The sequence below is a fragment of the Chlorocebus sabaeus genome, chromosome 13, assembly GCF_047675955.1.
Source record: "Chlorocebus sabaeus isolate Y175 chromosome 13, mChlSab1.0.hap1, whole genome shotgun sequence".
NCBI lineage: Eukaryota > Metazoa > Chordata > Mammalia > Primates > Cercopithecidae > Chlorocebus > Chlorocebus sabaeus.
Window position 1 is genome coordinate 99,835,278 of NC_132916.1, and position 23,019 is coordinate 99,858,296.

The window sequence follows — 23,019 nt, forward strand, 5'->3', positions numbered from 1 at the left end:
ATTTCAATGTACTCAATTCTGGTTTCCTAAAATCTTCTCTAACTATGTGGCTGCCATTCCGAACCTTAGTTTCTCCACAGTGGCTCAGCGGCAGAGTTCAGTGTTAAGTCAAACATTCCAGTTTTTATTTACTACTGATTACAATTGGATACTCATTATTTTATATAAAATTTGGAAAAATCCAATCAAGTGTTTAAAATATCCTCACATGTAATCAGCCTGCCCTACCAGAATATGAAATTTCAAATTGGGAAGAATCTGTTTCATTCTCACCACTGATAGTTTATCACTAGCACAGTATTTGCACCAATTGTATTATTTCACTTCTAATGGACTCTGTCACAATTATGACAATTACTTCATCTTTTTTGAGTATCAAAAACACATACAGATAAACCTATAGTCACTTTCCTACCTCACAGAAGCAATTTAAACATTTTCTGAAAAGTCAAGTAAATACACTTGAAAATCCAATTATTTGAACAGGATAATTGAACAACATGCTTTAATAATAAGTAAATTTACTAAAATTATAAAGATCACCAACGCAGTTCAAATACTATCTCAAAACTTCAGCACTTCATTACAGGGCCCAATATTATCTCCATCCTACAGAAAATCAAGATGGCCTAATGCTCACCGGACAGAAAAACACAACACAGCAGGCATAAAATTCCTCAGCACTCTGCCTCTCCAACTGAAGACACATCGGCAACTTCATCCATCTATACCTGAAGGTGATCCAATTCCTCAGCACTCTGCCTCTCCAACTGAAAACACATCGGCAACTTCATCCATCTATACCTGAAGGTGATCCAAAACTCTCTTCAGAGCTGACTTCTCCACATGTGTTCTTAGTCCCGTCTGTTCTCAACCCTTGTAGAATCTGCATGCTCAATACTGTCTGAACTGGTTTTAGTCATTTCCTCATCACTGTTTCTTTTTGTCAATAAGGTTAGCAAAACAATGATTCCTTGTGTAAAATGTTTCCTTTATATTAAAACCTAAACAAGCACTCAAAATGGAGAGTTTTCTAATTGAACTACGAAGAAAGTTTATCTAAATTAGGCTATTCAGACTTACAAAACTATCTACGTGAATGAGAAGGCTTTAAACTGTGTGACGGGCGGGCGTGGGGGATAGTGTATGAGTGTGTATACTCACATCAATGATCAAATGGCCTACCTACATCTCCAAACATAGAATGTAAACAAAGCAATTTAGGTAAGACATGAAGAATCTTTGTGACAAACAGGAGACAACATGAGGTTACAGAAACTTCACCTCCGAAGCTCATTAAGATAAGGATAAAACAAGTGAATGACCTGTTTAGAGTGGTTTAGATACGGTAGGCCAGAAACAGAAAACCAGATTCAAGAGTATTAGTTTCAACAGTAATTTCTAATCTCAAATTTTGTATCGTGTATCATTTTAATAATTTTAAATAATTCTTAAGTCTCCATTCCAGAGAGTATTCTACTTTTTTAACTCCTCCACAAGACACCATACATTTTATTTATTTATTTATTTATTTATTTTTTTTTTTTTTTTTTTTTTTGAGGCGGGGTCTCGCTCTGTCGCCCAGGCTGGAGTGCAGTGGCCGGATCTCAGCTCACTGCAAGCTCCGCCTCCCGGGTTCACGCCATTCTCCTGCCTCAGCCTCCCGAGTAGCTGGGACTACAGGCACCCGCCACCTCGCCCGGCTAATTTTCTTGTATTTTTAGTAGAGACGGGGTTTCACTGTGTTCGCCAGGATGGTCTCGATCTCCTGACCTCGTGATCCGCCCGTCTCGGCCTCCCAAAGTGCTGGGATTACAGGCTTGAGCCACCGCGCCCGGCCAAGACACCATACATTTTAAAAATTAGTACACAAAAACTAAATTTTTAAAACATTCTGGTTACCAAGAGTTTCCTCAACACCTGACAAGAAAGTTTTTTTACTTACACAGATTTAATTTTTAAAAAAGATAAGTAACTGAACTGCAGATTGGAAGTACCTGGGATCTCTGAAAAAGCACTGACAAGTACCACCCTCCAAGATATGGGACTTAATGGTTTAGGTTGTAGCACAGGTATCTTAACCCTAGAATTCTATTATTTGACTTCTCACAGTATCAAATGTGAATTCTATCGTTTTCCTGTAAATAATTATTTGGAAAATCAACCTCAATTTCATTTATACTGCAAACAGGGGTAAGGGAAAGATTTCATACTGTCTTATAAAATTCGGGAGGATTCTTAATTGTTTAGAATCTATCTTTGTGTAACTGATTTTTTCTCTCTAAACTCTATTTAGAGAGAAATACATTTAGCATGTGATATCTAAATACAGATACTGCAGTTTTGATGAGGAACAACAACAGATAAATGTACCCTGACTTAAAACACATATTCAATATTCATTCTTTTCCTTTTGTTTATTAATTAAACTCCTGGGAGTTACAAACACAATTTAGTGGAGGCCACTAAAAAAGCCCTTTTAACAATCCTTTTTATTTAGAAAATTTCTAGGCTGGATGCAGTGGCTGGCGCCTGTAGTTCCAGCATTTGGGGAGGCCTAGGCAGGCAGATCACTTGAGCTTAGGAGTTTGAGACAAGCCTGGACAACATGATGAAATTGGATATCTACAAAAAATACAATGAGCCAGGCACGGTGGCGCGAGCCTATAGTCCCAGCTACTTGGGGGCTGAGGCGGGAGGATCACTTGAGCCCAGGAAGTTGAGGCTGCAGTGAACTGTGTTTGCATCACTGCACTGCAGCCTAAGTAACAAAGTGAGACCACCTCAGGGGAAAAAAAAAAAAAAAAGGTACTGCTATCTTATAGCTTATACATGTGTCTATCTTATAGCTTATACATGTGTCTTGGGGTAAGCTATAAATACTACTCTTGTCAACAACACCAAACTCTTTATACTGTTATCCATCAAGATTCAACTAAATTGCCAATGTGACATCAAATAATCAGGAAAGATAAATCAGTTAAAAGACATCTAGCTTTCAATTACACAAACAATGATCATTGGAAAATGCCTATAAAACTAAAAGAGGCCAAGGGCATTGGCTCACGCCTGTAATCCAGCACTTTGGGAGGCCACAGCTGGTAGATCACCTGAGGTCGGGAGTTCAAGACCAGATTATTTAACACGGCGAAGCCCCGTGTCTACTAAAAATACAAAAATTAGCCGGGCGTGGTGGTGCAAGCCTGTAATCCCAGCTACTCGGGAGGCTGAGGCAGAATTGCTTCAACCCAAGAGGCAGAGGTTGCAATAAGTCGAGATCATGCCACTACACTCCAGCCTGTGCAACAGAGTGAGACTCTGTCTCAAAATGAACAAACCTAAAGGGAGTTAGTTTAGAAGTTTCAATACCACATACACAGCAACAAATACTTTATATAATAAACAACATGAGAACATTATTTCTGGCTGTTTTCAACTAGGTATTTCATTATGGAATCTCTCCTTGTATCTTTATGACAATCTTGCTATGAAGGAATACCTGACACAGGATAATTTATAAAGAAAAGTTTCAACTGCTTCACAGTTCTGCAGGCTGTATAAGCAGGGCTGCAGCATCTGCTTCTGGAAAGGGCCTCATGAAGCTTACAATCATAGTGCAAGGCAAAGGGAGACTGGGTGGTGTTACATGGTGAGAGCAGACGCAAGAAGATGAAGCAAGAGAAGCACTCACAGAGAAATCTACTAGGGTAGTGCGGAGGGGAAATGTGGGGTCAGAGCCCCCACACAGAGACCCCACCAGGGTACTGCCTAGTGGAGCTGTGAGAAGGGGGCCACTGCCCTCCAGAAGTGAGAATGGTAGAGCCACCAGTAGTTTGCATTCCTGAACCTGCAAAAGCCACAGACACTCAACTCTATTCTTTTTTTTTTTTTTTTTTTTTTTTTTTTTTTTTTTTTTTTTGAGACAGAGTCTCACTGTGTAGCCCAGGCCGGAGTGCAATGGCACGATCTCGGCTCACTGCAACCTCTGCCTCCTGGGTTCAAGCGATTCTCCTGCCTCAACCTCCCGAGTAGCTGGGACTATAGGCATGTGCCACCACACCCAGCTAATTTTTCGTATTTTTAGTAGAGACGAGGTTTCGCTGTGTTGGCCAGGATGGTTGCGATCTCCTGACCTTGTGATTCACCCACCCTGGCCTCCCAAAGTGCTGGGATTACAGGCGTGAGCCATCGCGCCCGGCCCACTCAACTCTATTCTTGAGAGCAGCAGAGGGAGCAGAGCTGCCCAAGACCTTGGGAGCCCACGACTTGCACCAGTGTGCCCTGGATGTGGAATACAGAGTCGAAAGAGATTATTTTGAAGCTTTAAGATTTAATGACTGCCCTCTTGGGTTTCAGGGGCCTGTAACCCCTTTCTCTCAGCCAATTCCTCCCTTTTGGAATGGGAATGTTTACCCAATGCCTGTCCCTCACTGTATCTTGGAAGTAAATAACTTGTTTTGACTTTACAGGCTCATGGGTGGAAGGAGATCAGTCTCAGATGAGACTTAGGACTTTGGTCTTGCTGGAACGAGTTAAGACTTTGGGGGACTTTTGGGAAGGGATGACTGTATTTTACAATGTGAAAAGAATATGAGATTTGGTGGAATTATATGGTTTGGGTATTTGTTCCCTCCAAATCTCATATTGAAATGTGGCCTCCAATGTTAGAGATGGGACCTGATGGGAGGTGTTTCAGGCATGCAGGCAGACCCCTCATGAATGGCTTGGTGCCACCGCCACAAATGAGTGAGTGCTCCCTCTGAGTTCACAAGAAATCTAGTTGTTCAAAAGAGTGTGGCACTTCCCTCCTTTTCTCTTGCTCCTGCTCTCACCATGTGACAACCACCACTCTCCCTTTGCCTTTCACTATGGCTGCAAGCTTCCTGAGGCCCTCACCAGAGGCAGATGCTGGTACCATGCTTGTACATCCTGCAGAACACTGAGCCAATTAGACCTCTTTTCTTTATAAATTACTCAGTCTCAGACATTCCTTTAGAGCAACGCAAAACCAGACTAACAAATTCTCTATGGCAAAATAGTTCATATATAGTTCATGTATTTTACAGCAATAACTTGCTACTACCCTTTGCTTATTCCCAAACTCACTATCGCAGTGGCTCACACCTGTAATCCCAGCATTTTGGGAGTCAGAGGCTGGTGGATCACTTGAGGTCAGGAGTTTGAGACCAGCCTGGCCAAAATGGTGAAACCCCATCTCTACTAAAAATACAAAAAATTAGCCAGCTGTAGTGACGGGCGCCGGTAGTCCCAGCTACTCAGGAGGCTGAGGCAGGAGAATCACATGAGCCCGGGAAGCGGAGGTTGCAGTGATCCGAGATCACACCACTGCATTCCAGCCTGGGTGACAGAGCGAGACTCCATCTCATAAAATAAAATAAAACGCTAGGGGCTTCAGCGGAGGGAGTCGAGCCAGCGTCGCCACGATGGTGTTGTTGGAGAGCGAGCAGTTCCTGACGGAGCTGACCAGACTTTTCCAGAAGTGCTGGACGTCGGGCAGCGTCTATATCACCTTGAAGAAGTATGACGGTCGAACCAAACCCATTCCAAAGAAAGGTACTGTGGAGGGCTTTGAGCCCGCAGACAACAAGTGTCTGTTAAGAGCTACCGATGGGAAAAAGAAGATCAGCACTGTGGTGAGCTCCAAGGAAGTGAATAAGTTTCAGATGGTTTATTCAAACCTACTGAGAGCTAACATGGATGGGCTGAAGAAGAGAGACAAAAAGAACAAAACTAAGAAGACCAAAGCAGCAGCAGCGGCAGCAGCAGCAGCAGCAGCAGCAGCACCTGCCGCAGCAGCAACAACAGCAACAACAGCAACAGCAGCAACAGCAGCAACAGCAGCAACACCAACAGCAACAGCAGCAACAGCAGCAACAGCAGCAACAGCAGCACAGCAAAGGGCACAAATTTCCTGCTTTCACCAATTAACCACTGAATTGTAATTTTCTCCTTTCGGCCACATAGCTAGGTTTCTGGTTCCCCCACAGTAGGTGTTTTCACATAAGATTAGGGTCCTTTTGGAAAGAACAGTTGCAGTGTTTATAGGGTAGTTGTGCTAAGAATCTAGTTTATTTTGCATGTGGCTAATTCTCCTGGATTATAGATTAAGTCTCTGTAGACATCTCTGTGAAGAACAAGCTATCATTAAACATGTCTGTTTATCAAAAAAAATAAAATAAAATAAAACGAATTATTTACACTTGGGGGAAAACTCTTTTGTGAAATTTTTTTTAAAATCTCGTATTTAAATTCAGGTGCAAAATAGATCAGATTATTAACATCCAAATATTCTAAAACTACAGGTAAAAAAAGTTATTTATGCATTCTGCAACACATACAGCCATAAAAACACTGAGAGGTGCTCACTTTGGCAGCACATATACTAAAACTGGAAGGACCCAAAGAAGATCACCATAGTTCCAGGGCAAATGCAAACTGGTGAAATGTTCCAGTTTCTTTTTTATTATTGCGGACACACTGGGCAGCTCTTCCAACATGTAATCCCAGCTACTTAGGAGGCTGAGGCAGGAGAATCACTTGATACCCAGAGTTAAGACCAACCTGGGCAACAAACCTTCTTTCCTTATTTTTAAAAATGGTGAAAGTGTTTTGGTAGGCAAAATATAATTTCTGTAGTAAATTCATTCATTTAAATCCAAGAAATTTCTACCAATTTAATTGTTTAAGAATAGAATTTGTGGCCAGGGGCAATGGCTCACACCTGAAGTCCCAGCACTTTGGGAGGCCAAGGCAAGTGGATGGCTTGAGCTCAGAAGTTAAGAGACCAGCCTGAGCAACATGGCAAAAGCCCGACTACAAAAATACAAAAATTAGCCGGGCGTGGGGGTGCGCACCTGTAGTCTCAGTTACTCAGAGGCTGAGGTGGGAGGATTGCTTAAGCCCTGAAGACAGAGACTGCAATGAGCTGAGATCACGCCACCACACTCCAGCCTGGGCAACAGTGAGACTCTGTCTCAAAAAAAAAAAAAAAAAAGGAATTTGTAAATCATGTGTATTTATGAACTATATACTATTTATAACTATTATAGTTTCTAATTTACATCACTTTCAATGAAACATTTTTTAATTTTACATTCATTCTAATTATTTATTTATATGTATTATTATTCAGAATGTAAAAGCTTCAGTGTCTCACTTAAAGACAGGAATGCAACACTCAAGAATACATTGAGGGCCAGGCACAGTGGCTCACGGCCGTAATCCCAACACTCTGGGAGGCTGAGGTGGGCAGATCCCTTGAGGCCAGGAGTTGGCGACCAGCCTAGTCAATACGGTAAAACCCGTCTCTACTAAAAACACAAAATCTTAGCTGGGCGTGGTGGTGCACGCCTGTAATCTCATTTACTCAGGTGGCTGAGGCAGGAGAATCGCTTGAACCTGAGAGGCGGAGGTGGCAGTGCACCAAGATTGTGCCACTGCATTCCAGCCTGGGCGACAGAGCAAGACTCCACCTCAAAAAGAAAAAAAAAAAAGAATGAATTGAGGAAGATGACACAAAAAATAAAAATACTGCAGCCAACACAAATGTCTGTGAGGATGCCACAAACTGATTCAGCCCCTGTGGGTGCAGGCCAAGAACTTTTTATTTCAAATTTTCAAATTATTGTGATGCCACTAATGATGTATAGAAGGTAAAATGAACAGCAAATTCAGAGGAAAACATAGGTACGCCCAGAATCTAATCCAATATATGTACACATATATTTAAAATATTTTTGCATTGCTTTACTCACTGACTAAAAAACATACAATAACACATAAATTGAAAGAAGACTGTCCTCTATTTGGAACTTGACCAAAAGGTGTTCATCATGCTGGAAAAATCACATTATAGAGCAATGCTAATAAAGATATTTGAGTCACCAATTACAACACTTGCATATTAGTCTAATTTACAGCTGCTGCATTCATGAGTATTCTACATGTAGATGTTAGTAGCATTTGACTACTTTATTCTGCCTTGTAGTAGAGGAGGGCGTGCACCTTCACAAACTGAAATAAACAATATATTTAATGTAATTACTATAATTAATAGTTTAATAAATTTCCTTTATGTTAGAATACTGTATTAATTTTTTAATGTATATATCTATATTTATATATACATAAAATATACACACACATATGTGTAGGTAATACTGTCTACTAGTTTTTTTCTTTTTTTTGAGACAGAGTCTAGCTCTTTTGCCCACACTGGAGTGCAATGGTGTGATCTCTGCTCACTGCAACCTCCACCTCCTGGGTTCAGGTGATTCTCCTGCCTCAGCCTCCCAAGTAGCTGGGATTACAGGCACCCGCCACCCCATCCAGCTAATTTTTGTATTCTTCATAGAGACGGGGTTTCGTCATGTTGGCCAGGATAGTCTCGAGCTCCTGGCCTCAAGTGATCTGCCTGCCTCAGCCTCCAAAAGTGCTGGGATTACAGGTGTGAGCCACCATGCCCAGCCTGCTTTTTTCTTTGAGACAGGGTCTCACTCTGTTACCCAGGCTGAAGTTCAGTGGTACGATTATATCACACTGCCATCTCAAACTCCCAGGCTCAAGCAATCCTCCCATTTCAGCCTCCAAAATAGCTGGAACTAGAGGCAACACCACCACGCCCAGCTAACTTTTTTTTATTCTTAGGAGAGAGGAGGTTTTGCTGTGTTGTCCAGACTGGTCTTAAACTAGTGAGCTCAAACAATCCTCCCACCTCAGCCTCCCAAAAGTGTTACATTACAGGCATAAATCACTGAGCCTAGCCTTTTCTTTTTTTTTTTGAAGTTCTTGCTGTATCGCCCAGTGCAGTGGCATGATCATAGTTCACCACAGCCTCAAACTCCTGAGTTCAAGCGATCCTCTCACCTCAGCCTCCTGAGTAGGTGGGACTAGATTCACGTGCCATCACTTCTGGTAATTTTTTTTTAAGAGGTGAAATAAATAGATGAAACTTGATTCTAGAGCACTGCATAAGAGTTCAGAAATATCTTCCCTACAGAATTTTATTATATTATAGCACAAAAAGAAACGTTTATTTTTGGCCAGATGCAGTGGCTCATGCCTGTAATCCCACCACTTTGGGAGGCTGAGGCAGGCAGATCACCCGAGGTCAGGAGTTCAAGACCAGCCTGGCCAACATGGTGAAACCCCGTCTCTACTAAAAATACAAAAATAAGCCAGGAGTGGTAGTGTGCGCCTGTAGTCCCAGCTACTCGGGAAGCTGAGGCTCGAGAATCGCTTGAACCCAGGAGGTGGAGGTTGCAGTGAACTGAGATTGCACCACTGCACTGCAGCCTGGGCAACAGAGCAAGACCCTGTCTCAAAAAAAAAAAAAAAAAGGAAAATTAAAAAAAGCTTATTATTTTAAGTCATAGCTGTATATGTGAAATTACCTTTAAATTTTTTAACTGCACAAAACTGACAGGAAAAATGAACTCCAAACTAAGAGACTTACGAATTAATTATCTTTCAGTTCTGCCAGTGGTTACCTATCTGATCTTTTTTTTTTTTTTTTTTTTGAACCCGGCCAAACCTTCAAGTCTTTTAAGCCCTCTAAACCAGTTTCCTCAAGTTCTTGTACGGAATTGGAATTAAATTAACTCTAGGATAATGTCCGATTCTAACATTCTAGGTTTCTACCTATCTAGTATTCATGAAACTTGAACACATTCACAACTCAGGAGGACAATTATTCAGACCAGCAGTTCTCTCTATGTATGGCCAACGGACCCTTTCAGAGGGTAAAAAAGGTCACAACTATTTTCATAATAATACTGAGACATTTGTCTTTTTCACTGTGGTTACATTTACACCAAAGATGTAGAAGCAATGATGAGTAAAACTTCTAGAGCTTTAGCTAGTTATCAAGGCAGTGGCGCCAAAACATACCAGTAGTCACTGTACTTAAAGTTATAGCCTTCAAGTGAAAAGCACAAAAGTAGACCTTATATCTGCCCCAGTGGCTATAAAAGCCTTCCAATAATTAAAGAAGTTTATACTAAGAATATAATTTTTGGCCAGGCATGGTGGCTCAAGCCTGTACTCCCAGCACTTTGGGAGGCCGAGGTAGCCGGATCACGAGGTCAGGAGATCGAGACCATCCTGGCTAACACGGTGAAACCCCGTCTCTATCAAAAATACAAAAAATCAGCTGGGCGTGGTGGTGGGCCCCTGTAGTCCCAGCTACTCGGGAAGCTGAGGTAGGAGAATAGTGTGAACCCGGAGGCGGAGCTTGCAGTGAGCCGAGATCGCGCCACTGCACTCCAGCCTGGGCGACAGGGCGAGACTCCGTCTCAAAAAAAAAAAAAAAAAAAGAATGTAATTGTTTAATATCATCTAAATTTTGAAAGATCTGCTAATTTTTGTATTTTTAGTAGAGATGGGGTTTTACTATGTTGGCCAGGCTGGTCTTGAACTCATGGCCTCAAGTGATCTGCCCGCCTCAGTCTCTCAAAGTGCCTGGCCTGGATCAAATCATTTTAAAATTTCTAATACAGTGAATATTAATAGATATAATCCACATAAACAAAATCTTTATGCGGTCTTCAGTAATTTTTAAATGTGTAAAAAAATCCTGAGATCTGAGATCCACTGATCAAACAAAACCTTACAAAGCCTCTTGCTAGGCAGTTTATACACTCTAGTAATTCACAATCTAGTTAGAGTAGACAAGAATGAAGGAAGATACACATACATCACATAACTTTTGATGTACATTATAATACCAGTATAATCCCAAACAGTAAATTTGTGGTGGCTACTTTCAAAGATTTAATTCAAGCAGGTACTGAAAGATGGGTAAGAATGACCAAAGAAAAGTGCACTCCAGACAAAGGGTTTGTTTGAACAAGACTAAGGAGAAAGGAGAATGGAGACGTGTTTGGGGAAGAGGCCAACAGGGCTAGAGCGAAGGAGAATGGCAGAGTGTGATGAGTGCTATGGTGAAAAAGTGGGCCAAGATTAGGTCACGAAGGATTTTGAATCACACAATAAGAGTTTAGAGACCAGCCATGGTGGCCCACATCCATAATCCCAGCACTTTGGGAAGCTGAGGTGGAGGATCACTTGAGCCCAAGAGTTCGAGGCTGCCATGATCTATAATAGTGCAAATGCAGTCCAGCCTGGATGAGAGTGAGACTCTATCTCTAAAAAACAAAAAAAGAAATAGCTGAAGAGGCTGGAAAAGAATAATGCTCTAAATGAGGCCACTGGATCTATTAATTAGGTTACAAAGTAGTCACTGTTGAGCATTTACAGACAGAGCACAAATCACAATGAGTCTGGGATCAAGACCTCATTAGCATTATATTAACTACAGGAAACAAATATTTTACCCAGGGTTACACAAAAATGTTTTTCCAAAGAGTAGTTTGTCTTTCAACTATAAATTTTTAAGTTATTGTTCTAAAATTTTTTATTTTCAGATAATTTATTTCAGAATCATAAAATACTGATTATAGCACTTAAGTAGAACTCTAGCATTTACCTAATGAATTTTAAAACAAAATAATATACTATGGTGTTACATACTGAACCTCAACCTACTGCCTAAAAGAATATTATTCTTACTGTAGATAAGCCTACCAAAGTACATTTTAGTGCAAATCCAACAACTGACATTTATTCAAGGAAAAAAACTATTATTCAATCCTTTTTTGTTAGTAATATGAAGCACGATGTAAGATCAAATTTCATTTTGGCATGTTTATATCAAATATGTATTTAGCTAGAACTATGTTTATGCAAAAGTAATATGTGAAAAATCTATTTTTATTAATATAATCAAGAAAAACAATCATTTGTTTTATACAAAGATTCTTCTCTTTACAAAAGAAATTATCACTGGGATCCTTTAAATACGAAGCTTTCCCAGAATAATGAAAAAATTATGCCGGGCACGGTGGCTCACACCTGTAATCCCAGCACTTTGGGAGGCCAAGAGGGGAGGATCACGAGGTTAGGAGTTCAAGACCAGCCTGGCCAAGATGGTGAAATCCCGTCTCTACTAAAAAAATTCAAAAATTAGCCAGGTGTGGCAGGTGCCTGTAATCCCAGCTGCTCAGGAGGCTGAGGCAGGAGAATCGCTTGATCTTGGAGGGTTGAAGTTGCAGTGAGCCGAGATCACGCCACTGCACTCCAGCCTGGGCAACAGAGTAAAACCCCATCTCAAAAAAAAAAAAAAATTACAGGTCAGATGCCGTGGCTCATGCCTATAATCCCAGCATTTTGGAAGGCCAAGGCAGGAGGATCACTTGAGGCCAGGAGTTCAAGACCAGCCTGGGCAACAAAGTAAGATCTCCATCTCTACAAAAAAAAAAAAAAAAAAAAAATTTAAATTACAATTCAATTCATTATTTAATTTACACAAAACTTTACAGGAATACATTTGCTTAAAGCACATACATCAAGTATGTAATTATAACAGGTATATAACTAAAACAGGTAGTTGTTAAGAGATTTAAAAGACAAGAGCAGTAAACAATGGCTTAGATTTGGGTCTAGGAGTTCTCCCCTCTCTCATCCACTCAGGGGAGGCTGGAGAGCCCTGTGTAGAGCAGAAATCAGAGGGTGAGTCTGGCTCAGGAGGAAAGTGGGTATCACAGAAGAACTGTCTCCCCTGGACTTGAAAGTAGGCCACAGATGCACGATTGTCACCATTTTACTATTCTTTGTGTAGGGAGATAAAAACAGAACAGATTAACCCTTAAGGGATTTTCAAAGCTCTGAGTGTTTAAAAGAGCACGCAAAAAAAGCGAGCTTAGAATTCTAAATGGAGCAGAGACTCTGGAGCCAGACCATCTGAAAGCATCTTTTGACACTACTCCTTACTACTTCTATCACCTTCTCAAATCACTTAGACCTCAGCTTTCTGAGCTATAAAATGGGATAATAAGAATAGTCACCTCATAGGGTCAATGTGAGAATTAAATGAGAAAATAACTGCAAAAGACTCAAAGAGACGGCATATAATTGGCCCTCAAGAACTGTTATAATCATGGCCAGGCGTGGTGGCTCACGCCTGTAATCCCAGCACTTTGGGAGGCCGAGGTGGGCAGATCATGAGGTCAGGATATCGAGACCATCCCCCGTCTCTACTAAAAATACAAAAACAAAATTAGCCGGGCATGGTGGCGGGTGCCTGTAGTCCTAGCTACTCAGGAGGCTGAGGCAGGAGAATGGCGTGAACCTGGGAGGTGGAGCTTGCAGTGAGTTGAGATTGCACCACTGCAGTCCAGCCTGGGAGACAGAGCGAGACTCCATCTCAAAAAGAAAAGAACTATTATAATTATACTGTGCTAGGATGATTTTAGATCACTCATTCAGTCCATCATTACAATATACTGCCACCCCAACCCATCTGACATAAACCTTTCACTGTTCAATCATGCTGACCTACTCTGTTGTCCTCATGTTCTGAAAATACTAATCTATATCAGTGTCATATACTAAACAGCAGAAACCTAGAAAACAGGACCAAAGTCCATGATATTCTGGGCCAGTTCCAGAAACACATCTTTAATAAATAATAGCTCTCTGTATACAGTTGCACATCTGGCAAAAAGGGGGGAAAAAATGTGTGTGTGTGTGTATGTGTGCATGCATGTGTGTGTGTGTGTGTTTTAACAGCCCATTTTCTAACATACTAGCATCACTGTATGCAGCCACCAGGCTATCTCCATTTTTACTAATGACTTACTAAATCACCAAACTGGTTTATAAATTCCTAACTTATCCTCACTTTCCTTCAAAAAAAAAAAAAAAAGGCTTATTAGTAGAATGCATCCCCATAAAATATAACATTAAATTCTGATTGAAATAAGTACTTTCTGGTTGCTAAAATATCTGTCGTGACAGCTGGTCATATGGTCAAACTCATTCAATTTCCATCCTTCTTTTCCCTCCTCCCATACATGAAAGAAAATCTTTCTTTAACATAAACCTCTTCAATTAGCTATTTGAATACATGACAACTAGTTTTTCACTTTACATTCATCTGTTTTCTCCATCATCTCAGTGGCCAATACAAGCCACGGTTTTGTTTGAAATATCAAGCACAAGAATAATAAATACATAAAGTATTTTCTTCGTTCTTCTCATCTTAAAGATCAACCATGATGAACAAGAGCAGAGAAACTAATACATTCCTCTTCAAAACACACACAGGTTCTTTGTTCTTCCCCCAGATACTAAGACCAAAAGGATAACAGACAGCAAATCATGCCCACAAACCAAAACACAGCTGGTTCATCTAATTTTAGAAAAAAAATAACAAGGAAGAAGAGAAAAGTTCTCTCTGGAATAACTCAATCCTCAAATCAAGGAAATTCAAAGAATACAACATGGAAAAACTAAGAGCCTCAAATATCTCCTGCGGGATACTAATTCCATCAATGTCAAATCCAAATAAACAATATGTTTTTAGAAGATCCCACAAAAGTCTGAAATCACTCCTTTAAAAAAAAAAAAAAAAAAAAAAAAAGGCCCACTTACAGAGAAAATATCTAAATGGTTGGTTTCCAACCACAGCTGTACAGGTGTTATTCAGTTGATTCCAAACCGGTTTCTCATTTTCACCATACGCTTTTAAAAAGACAAGCTGGGAAACATATTTGTTTGTTTGTTTAACTCAGTTACAACATTTATATACAGAAATACACTTGATTTGCATGCCAAATTCTCACAGCCAGATGTTTATTAATTTGCTCAACCCTACACAATATGGCTCTTCCTTTTCTGGAGGTCATGAACAAGGCCCTCTCTAGCTGCTTCTTAATCTGAGTAAGATCTTGTACTTCTTTTTAACTGGAATCCTCAAGAGAAGAAAGAAAATATAAGTCATAATCTAATTGTTTTGGGGGGAGTATTACTTATATCCCTAGAATCGTTCACACCATCTCTTTAAGAAGAGAAATCATTTTCTTTAGTAACCCCTAAGGAATCTACCCAAAATAAAGAGCACAAACTTTTCACCAGAACTAAGATTAACTAGGTAAAATTGGCATTAGCAAAATATCAGCTACTGCATGATAACAGCAAATTGCAACAGATTTATACAGAAATTTAATGTGTCCTCAAAAGGACTTCAGAAGGATGAACAACTATTTCCCAATAGTCTTGTTTCTATTAACTATTACCATGTCAACACTATGTTCTAGTGTTCTTGTTGTCAGAAAAATCCAGGTGAATATGAAGTATAAATTCCAGAAAAGCAAAAGACTTATTGCCAAAATATTTTTAATTTAGTCACTGAAGATTTTTAATGAATGAAACATGTATTCCATTAAACCCAGACTGCCTAGTGAAGAAAATTTCAGAAAACCTCAGTAAAGTACAATAATATATTAACAAAAGTGCTTTGTGTTAACAGATCTAGATTATGTTTCTTGTTGGGTTATATGCATCATCAAAAGTTCCTAAAATAATTGTTCGGTTATATGAGAAAGTGATTAAACTATTTCTCAAAGCATGTATAAAACAGTTAGTCCCAAGCATTTTGCAGATGTATCACAATGCTACAAGTTTTTTTAAATGTACCAAGGAAATGCTACAAATCCCGAAAGGTTCTAAATAATGTCCTAGTTAATCTCCATTTGCTCCCTTACATCCTCAATTCCTTCTCTGCTCTTGCACTGGAAGAATGAGCCTTAAAAAAAAAAAAAAATCATTTGGGCTGCCCATCTGGGTTCTAGTAAAGTAAGTCACTGGTGGCGACTCGGAGGAAGAGGGAGGAGAGATCAGGGAACCTCCCTTCATGCCCCTCCTGCTTCAAAACCGCAGCTCCCTCTAGCCCTCCTCCACAATGCCGGCTTTCTGCTCTGGTAATTTCTGGAGAACTAAGAGTTTCTTACTGTTTCTAATCCCTGAGCACTTTACCACACTTGTCTGTTCTCTAACCTCTGCAAATAGCCTTTTCATGTGGACCATCGGGGTAAAATCTCTTTCCTTTTGGGACTTTGCCTGATAAGACTAACAATACCAAGTCTGATTATTCAACAGTATACTATCTAAAGAAATCTAAGTTTTTAACAGTTTTTAAGATCTATAGAAACGGCCAGGCACTGTGGCTCACTCCTGTAATCCCAGCACTTTGGGAGAGTGAGGCGGGTGGATCAGCTGAGGTCAGGAGATCGAGACCAGCCTGGCCAACATGGTGAAACCCCCGTCTCCATTAAAACTACAAAAATTAGCAGGGCATGGTGGCACATGCCTGTAATTCCAGCTACTCAGGAGGCTGAGGCAGAAGAATCACTTGAACCTGGGAGGGGGAGACTGCAGTGAGCTGAGATCATGCCACTGCACTCCAGCCTGGGCAACAGGCTGAGACTCCGTCTCAAAAAAAAAATTTAAAAAAAGATCTATACAAACATGTATTTATACATTTCTACTATATGTATAATTGTTAAAAATTAACAATTTTTAACTAATATTAACTAATCACCTCCAAATGAAGCTAGTTAAAAAGCTCAGGCCAGTGGCTCACACCTGTAATCCCAACACTTTGGCAGGCTGAGGCAGGCAGATCATGAGATCAGGAGATCGAGATCATCCTGGCTAACACAGTGAAACCCCGTCTCTATTAAAAATAAGAAAAATTAGCTGGGCATGGTGGCAGGCGCCTGTAGTCCCAGCTACTCTGGAGGCTGGGGCAGGAGAATAGCGTGAACCCAGGAAGCGGAGCTTGCAGACAGCCAAGATCATGCCACTGCACTTCAGTCTGGGCGACAGAGCAAGATTCCATCTCAAAAAAAAAAAAAAAAAAAAAAAAGCTGAAACAGTCATTACAATTTAATTTAGGTGTGAGATTTAACACTGCGTTGTCTTCTCCATATAAATGCTATAAGCCCCAAATAAGCTTAAAAAAAAAAAGTCAATGGGCTGGGCGTGGTGGCTCACACCTGTAATCCCAGCACTTTGGGAGGCCGAGACAGGCGAACCACAAGGTTAGGAGATCGAGACCATCCTGGCTAACATGGTGAAACCCCATCTCTACTAAAAATACAAAAAAAATTAGCCGGGCGAGGTGGCGGGCGCCTGTAGTCCCAGATACTCAGGAGGCTGAGGCAAGAGAATGGCGTGAACCCGGGAGTCGGAGCTTGCAGTGAGCCGAGATTGCACCACCGCACTCCAGCCTAGGCGACTGAGCAAGACTCCGTCTCAAAAAAAAAGTCAATGAAGAGATTCTGGTAACGTATTTCACTTCCCTCTACCACACACTGCCCGGTTAACCCAAACAAATTGTCGTTATTCTTGTTGAAGCCCTTCCTAACCACAAGATACAGAAAAAGTTTAAGCCAGTAGTTCTCTAATTCCAATTTGCACATAAATCAAAAGGGAAGCTTGCAAACATAGTAAAACCCCGTGTCTACTAAAAACATAAAAATTGGCTGGGCATGGTAGCATGCGCCTGTAGTCCCAGCTACTCGGGAGGCTGAGGCAGGAGAATTATTTGAACCCAGGAGGCGGAGGGTGTGGTGAGCCAAGATCGTGCCACTGCACTCCAGCCTGGGCAACAGAACGAGATTCCATCTCCAAAAAAAAAAAAAAAGCCAACTTCAAGATTCCAACCAAATCACTAATATATTGCTTTTCTTGCTTTTGTTTGAAAATTCCACATTAAATATGGCAAAAAAAAAAAAAACAGTAACAATAATAATGAACGTACAATATGTGCTAGCCAGTGTGATCTGTGTTTTACATGTATTATTATCTAATTCAATCCTCACAAGAACCACACCAGGTAGGTAATATTGTTACTTCCATTTTATAGATGAGAAAACTGAAGCCCAGATAAATAAAATAATTTGACCAAGTTAATAAGTGACAGGATTGCCTCAGGTCTGCCTATCCTCTTACCCAGGAGCTGGACAAGAAAGCATTGTGCTTAAATGCAACTCTGGAGCCCCAGGGCTGTCAGAGAGAGGATTAAGCCTGACAACCAAGTAGTCAGGCAAGCAATACTCTCCCATCTCCTCCCAAGCCCAATTCCCACCGCTCACCCAACAAGCTATCCTGACTCCCCACACCTATCACTCCCACCTTCGTGATGTGTCACACATCCTAATAGAACATCAGAAGTCTGTCTCTATATGTGTGTGTATGTGTGTATACATATATACACACACACACGTAAGTACCCTTCCACATTAGTATCTACTACATGCTTAGACCTAACAGAGACCCAAATTCCAGCACCACCAAATAAGCCTGAGGAAATTTAACAGCTCTGCCCCTCCGTTTTCTAATCTGTAAAATGAAGGTCATAACACCAACACCACTGAGGTGACAGTGATTGAGCTAATGTATACAAAAGTACTCACTTGGCATAGTATCTGACACGATAGTAAAAGCTCAATAAACAATAGCTGCTATCGGCCAGGGACGGTGGCTCACGCCTGTAATCCCAGCAGTTTGGGAGGCTAAGATGGGCAGATCACCTCAAGTTCGAGACCAGCCTGGCCAACATGGTGAAACCCCATCTCTACTAAAAATACAAAAATTAGCCGGGGATGGTCACAAGCACCTGTAATCCCAGCTACTTGGGAGGCTGAGGCAGGAGAATCTCTTGAACCCAGGAGGCGGAGGTTGCAGTGAGCCAAGATCGCACCACTGCACTTCAGCCTGGGTGACAGAGCAAGTCTGTCTCAAAAAAAGAAAAAACAATAGCTGCTATTAAAATTATACTTTGCTAACCTCTTCTCTTACAACACCAACATATCAATCCTACTCCCATTTATTTTTTGCTTGCATGTTGTTGGTTTTTTTGAGACAGAATCTGGCTACGTTGCCTAGGCTGGCCTGGAACACTTGGGCTCAAGCATTCCTCCCGCCTTAGCCTCCTGAGTAGCTGGGACTACAGGCATGCATCACCGTGTCCAACTCTAGTTCCCACTTATGTTATCTCACTTTTCTTTGCTGAAAGTGTGACAAATGATGAAACATACTTACATTTATCAAAGCAGGTTGGTAACAGTGCCATAACCCAATAGTCTGGGAGTCTTTGACAGACGGGTTAGGAGTAGAATATTCCAGAGCAAATAAGTCATGCAGTAGCCCTCAAATTGCACCACTCTGACAACTGTCTATTTCCCAACTTTAGGGTCAGCCCCGTTGATTACATCCTAGTATGAAGAGTCTATAATTAACTTAACTCAAAACAACAATAAAATGTCAGTACAGGGGCTTGGTCTTAATTTAATCACTGTACCCCTAGCACTTAGAATAGTGCCTGGTCCGTGGTAGACACTCAAGTATGTTTTATATAAATGAAGACATAAAGGAACCAACACAGACACACACACAGTTCTTTAGTGAGTCTTTACAAAGACAGTTGTAACTATCAGATCACTACCAATGCACAAAGTAACAAAAGTTATTTTCAAAACTCCCCCAGAACATTTTTCTCCTTCGTTTTAACTAATTGTTGGTTTTCTTTAAAACTTCTCCAAGTAGAACAGCTAATTACCAATTTCAGTCTAGTAATCTATTAAAAATGTTAAAGTAGTTCCATCATGATGCATCATGCTCATCTTCCATCTTCCATTAAAAAAAAAAAAAAAACCTGTAACAATTTGACAATCACCATTTTAGTGACCCTAAGTTTTCAGAACTTCCTGAACCACCTGACTTGAAGCCATAAGGTGAGGTTAAATACATAAGCAACAGGGGTAAGGGGAGGACTTACTACTTTGGGACTACACAGAGAAAGGTTCCATTCTCAATGATGCTTCTAAGTAGCCACACTGACCTTGAACAAGTTACTTAATTTTAAGTAATGTATTTATTTATTTAGAGACAGGATCTTGCTCTGTCACCTAGACTGGAGTGCAGTGGTGCAATCACGGCTCACTACAGCCTTGACCTATCAGGCTCAGGAGACCCTCCCACCTCAGCCTCCTACATAGCTAGGACTATAGGCGTGCACCACCACACCCAGCTAATTTTTGTACAATATTTTTTTGTGAAAGGGTTTCACCTCCAGGCTGTTCTCAAACTCCTGGGCTTAAAGTGATCCTCCCACCTCAGCCTCCCAAAGTGCTGGGATTACCAGCGTGAGCCACCACAAGCAGTCAGTATTTTTAATTTTTTGAGTTTCCATTTCCTCACCTATAGAAAAGGAATAAATTTACTAAATCTACTTCATTGAGTTGTTTTAAGGACCAAATGCATATACAATTATATTAAAGCAATAAAATGCCATATGAATATAAGTTAATAGCTTTTGACATGTATGTCTTTGGATCTTAAATGGATGATTTCTATTTATTTTTTCCTATCTCTGCAACTCTTCCCATTTCCTGAATCCAAAGATATGCCAGGACAGGGAGGAATCAGTTCACACTTGACATATCTAAAACACAGTGGGCCCTCAGTAAATATCTGTTGAAAAAGATGTTCATCCACATATATTTGAAATCAAAAAATTCTGCCACACAAAATATATTACTTTGTAAAGGTTAGTCAGCGGCTTACTTTCTTTTTTTTTTTTTTTTTTTTTTTTTTTTGAGACGGAGTCTCACTGAATCGCCCAGGCTGAATTGCAGTGGCACAATCTCAGCACACTGCAACTTCCACCTGCCAGGTTCAAGTGATTCTTGCGCCTTAGCCTCCCGTGTAGCTGAGATTACAGGCACCCACCACCATACCCAGCTAATTTTTGTATTTTTAGTAGAGATGGGGTTTCACCATGTTGCCCAGGCTGCTCTCAACTCCTGACCTCAGGTGATCTGCCCACCTTGCCCTCTCAAAATGCTGGGATTACAGGTGTGAGCCACCGTGCCCCAGCCAGGTTATTTTCAAATAAAATAACAAATGACCTAACATACTCAAAAGATGACTGTGTTTTTGTAGGAGTTTCCTTTGTGCACATTACTCAGCTTGATATTTACCCCATGTGAACATACACTGAAGGAATGTGCTTCGGTGTTTTGGTTTCACTTGAGGCATGCCTTCTGTATAAAATATTATTTCCTCTCTCTTTGGCACCAGCAAGATTTCTAAAGATGCCAGATTTCTTCTTTAGGTTTCACTTTCTATGCTTCAGTACTCACAGAGAAAACTTTTGGTGGACTTATGGTCATTTCTCAAACCACATGTCATTCGTACATTAATCAATAAGAAAAATAAGCTAATTTTTGAAAACAGTAACTAGAAAGACACTGCAAAATATTTACAGATTCCAGTCCACTCAAATTTGTCAAATAAATCAGAACCATTTTAAACGCAAAAGATCCTGGTTCCTTTGAACATTATATAATGCCAGCAAGGCATGGTAGCTCATGCCTGCAATCCCAGTACTCTGGGAGTCCGAGACAGCACATCATCTGAGCTGAGGAGTTTAAGACCAGCCTGGGCAACATGGCAAATCCCCTCTCTACCAGAAATACAAAAAAGTTAGCCAGGTATGGTGACATATACCTGTGGTCCCGGCTACTCGGGGGACTGAGGTGGGAGTGTCACTTGAGCCTGGGAGATGGAGGCTGCAGTAAGCCAAGATCATGCCACTGCACTCCAACTTGGATGACAGAATGAGACCCTGTCTCCAAAAAAAAAATATACACACACACACACACACACACACACACACACACACACACACACACACATTTCCTGAATCCAAAGATATGCCAGGACAGGGAGGAATCATTTCACACTTGACATATCTAAAACACAGTGGGCCCTCAGTAAATATTTGTTGAAAAAGACATTCATCCATCTTTTTGGTCTTTTAGGACAAGACCATTAGCCCAGAAAATTATTTTGTAGATCAAGCCCCTCAATCTGTGATCTGTCCAATTACAGTAGATGCCTAATAAATATACAGATTATATATACACACACATATATATATAATGCCTCCAAAAGAGAACTTAAGCTTATTTAACTCTAGTTCTTGATGTGGATGTCACAGATCATCTATTACCAATATATATTAGTAATGTTACTAATTTATATCAGGTGGTGGTTTCGTATTTATACTTGAATATGAATATCCTTGAGATGAAAAATTCCTAATAGTTCAAGGCAAATAATGAAAAAAACCCGTAATGGTAGCCACCCAACTCAGCCTTCCTACCTTGCTTCTGCTCATTTACCCAACTACATCCTACTGCTGAAATGCATGATTCCTAGTTTGCTAAAAAAAAATGGACTTTACATGCTCATTTTTGTCATTTATGTCTATTGCAGCTCAAGGGATATTCCACAGACCATGGAAAAGATTTGTCCTAATAGTTTCTAAGTGACAATTTAATCATAATCTAAAAACAAGTCCCCCTCTTAAGATTAGAGAATTAATTACATAATATTTAAAGGATAGCTACTGCATTTATGGGCAATAATCTATCTTTTTCATTAGGGGAAAATTTTACAGTTCTATCCTAACCAGGAACATTACAATCTAATTCTAGTTCTTATAAACCTATCAAAGCTAAACGTGCACAATACATGTAATGTTCTAGAACTAGACGAAAAATGAAAAGGCAGCAGCATCACTGTTCAAGGCTGTCAACTTGAGAATGAAGACACAAAAAGAGGATTCTAAATTAGTTCCAGAACTACATTCATGGCCTATCACATCTACTCCTGGATGCTTTTGTCAAACCTTGAATTACATTCTTTGACATAATACCAGTTTTGCCGGTTTAAACAGTCCACCAAGTGAACTGAAACCAAGGCAAACTGTTCTGGTGGAAAAAACACGGGCTTCGTGGCCAAATGACTCAGGTGTGAATCCAGACTTTGCCCTTCTGGAGCAAGCATTTAATTCTTTGAGCCTAGACTTCCTCATCTGTGTAAGGACAAGACCATTAGCCTAGAAAATTATTTTGTAGATCAAGCCCCTCAATCTGTCATCTGTCCAATTATGGTAGATGCCTAATAAATGTGCAACAATCTGATAGTAGTAAAGGGCTGGTTCACAAATTACCATGAAATATCTCATTATGGGGATCATAACTAAACTCTATGAGACTGCAATCCCAGCACTTTGGGGGGCCAAGG

General features: G+C 40.5%; 2 protein-coding genes across 8 annotated transcripts in view; one reads left to right on the forward strand and one right to left on the reverse strand.

Moving 5' to 3' along the window:
• Nucleotides 1-23,019, reverse strand: part of MYO6 (myosin VI) — a 161,801-nt gene that overhangs the window by 135,745 nt on the left and 3,037 nt on the right. The gene's annotated exons all lie outside the window — the stretch shown is intronic.
• LOC103239946 (signal recognition particle 14 kDa protein) lies at nucleotides 5,396-6,085 on the forward strand. Its single transcript, XM_008006409.3, has one exon. It carries the CDS (start codon nucleotides 5,445-5,447, stop codon nucleotides 5,961-5,963), a length of 519 nt encoding a protein of 172 aa, XP_008004600.3. The 5' UTR covers nucleotides 5,396-5,444; the 3' UTR covers nucleotides 5,964-6,085.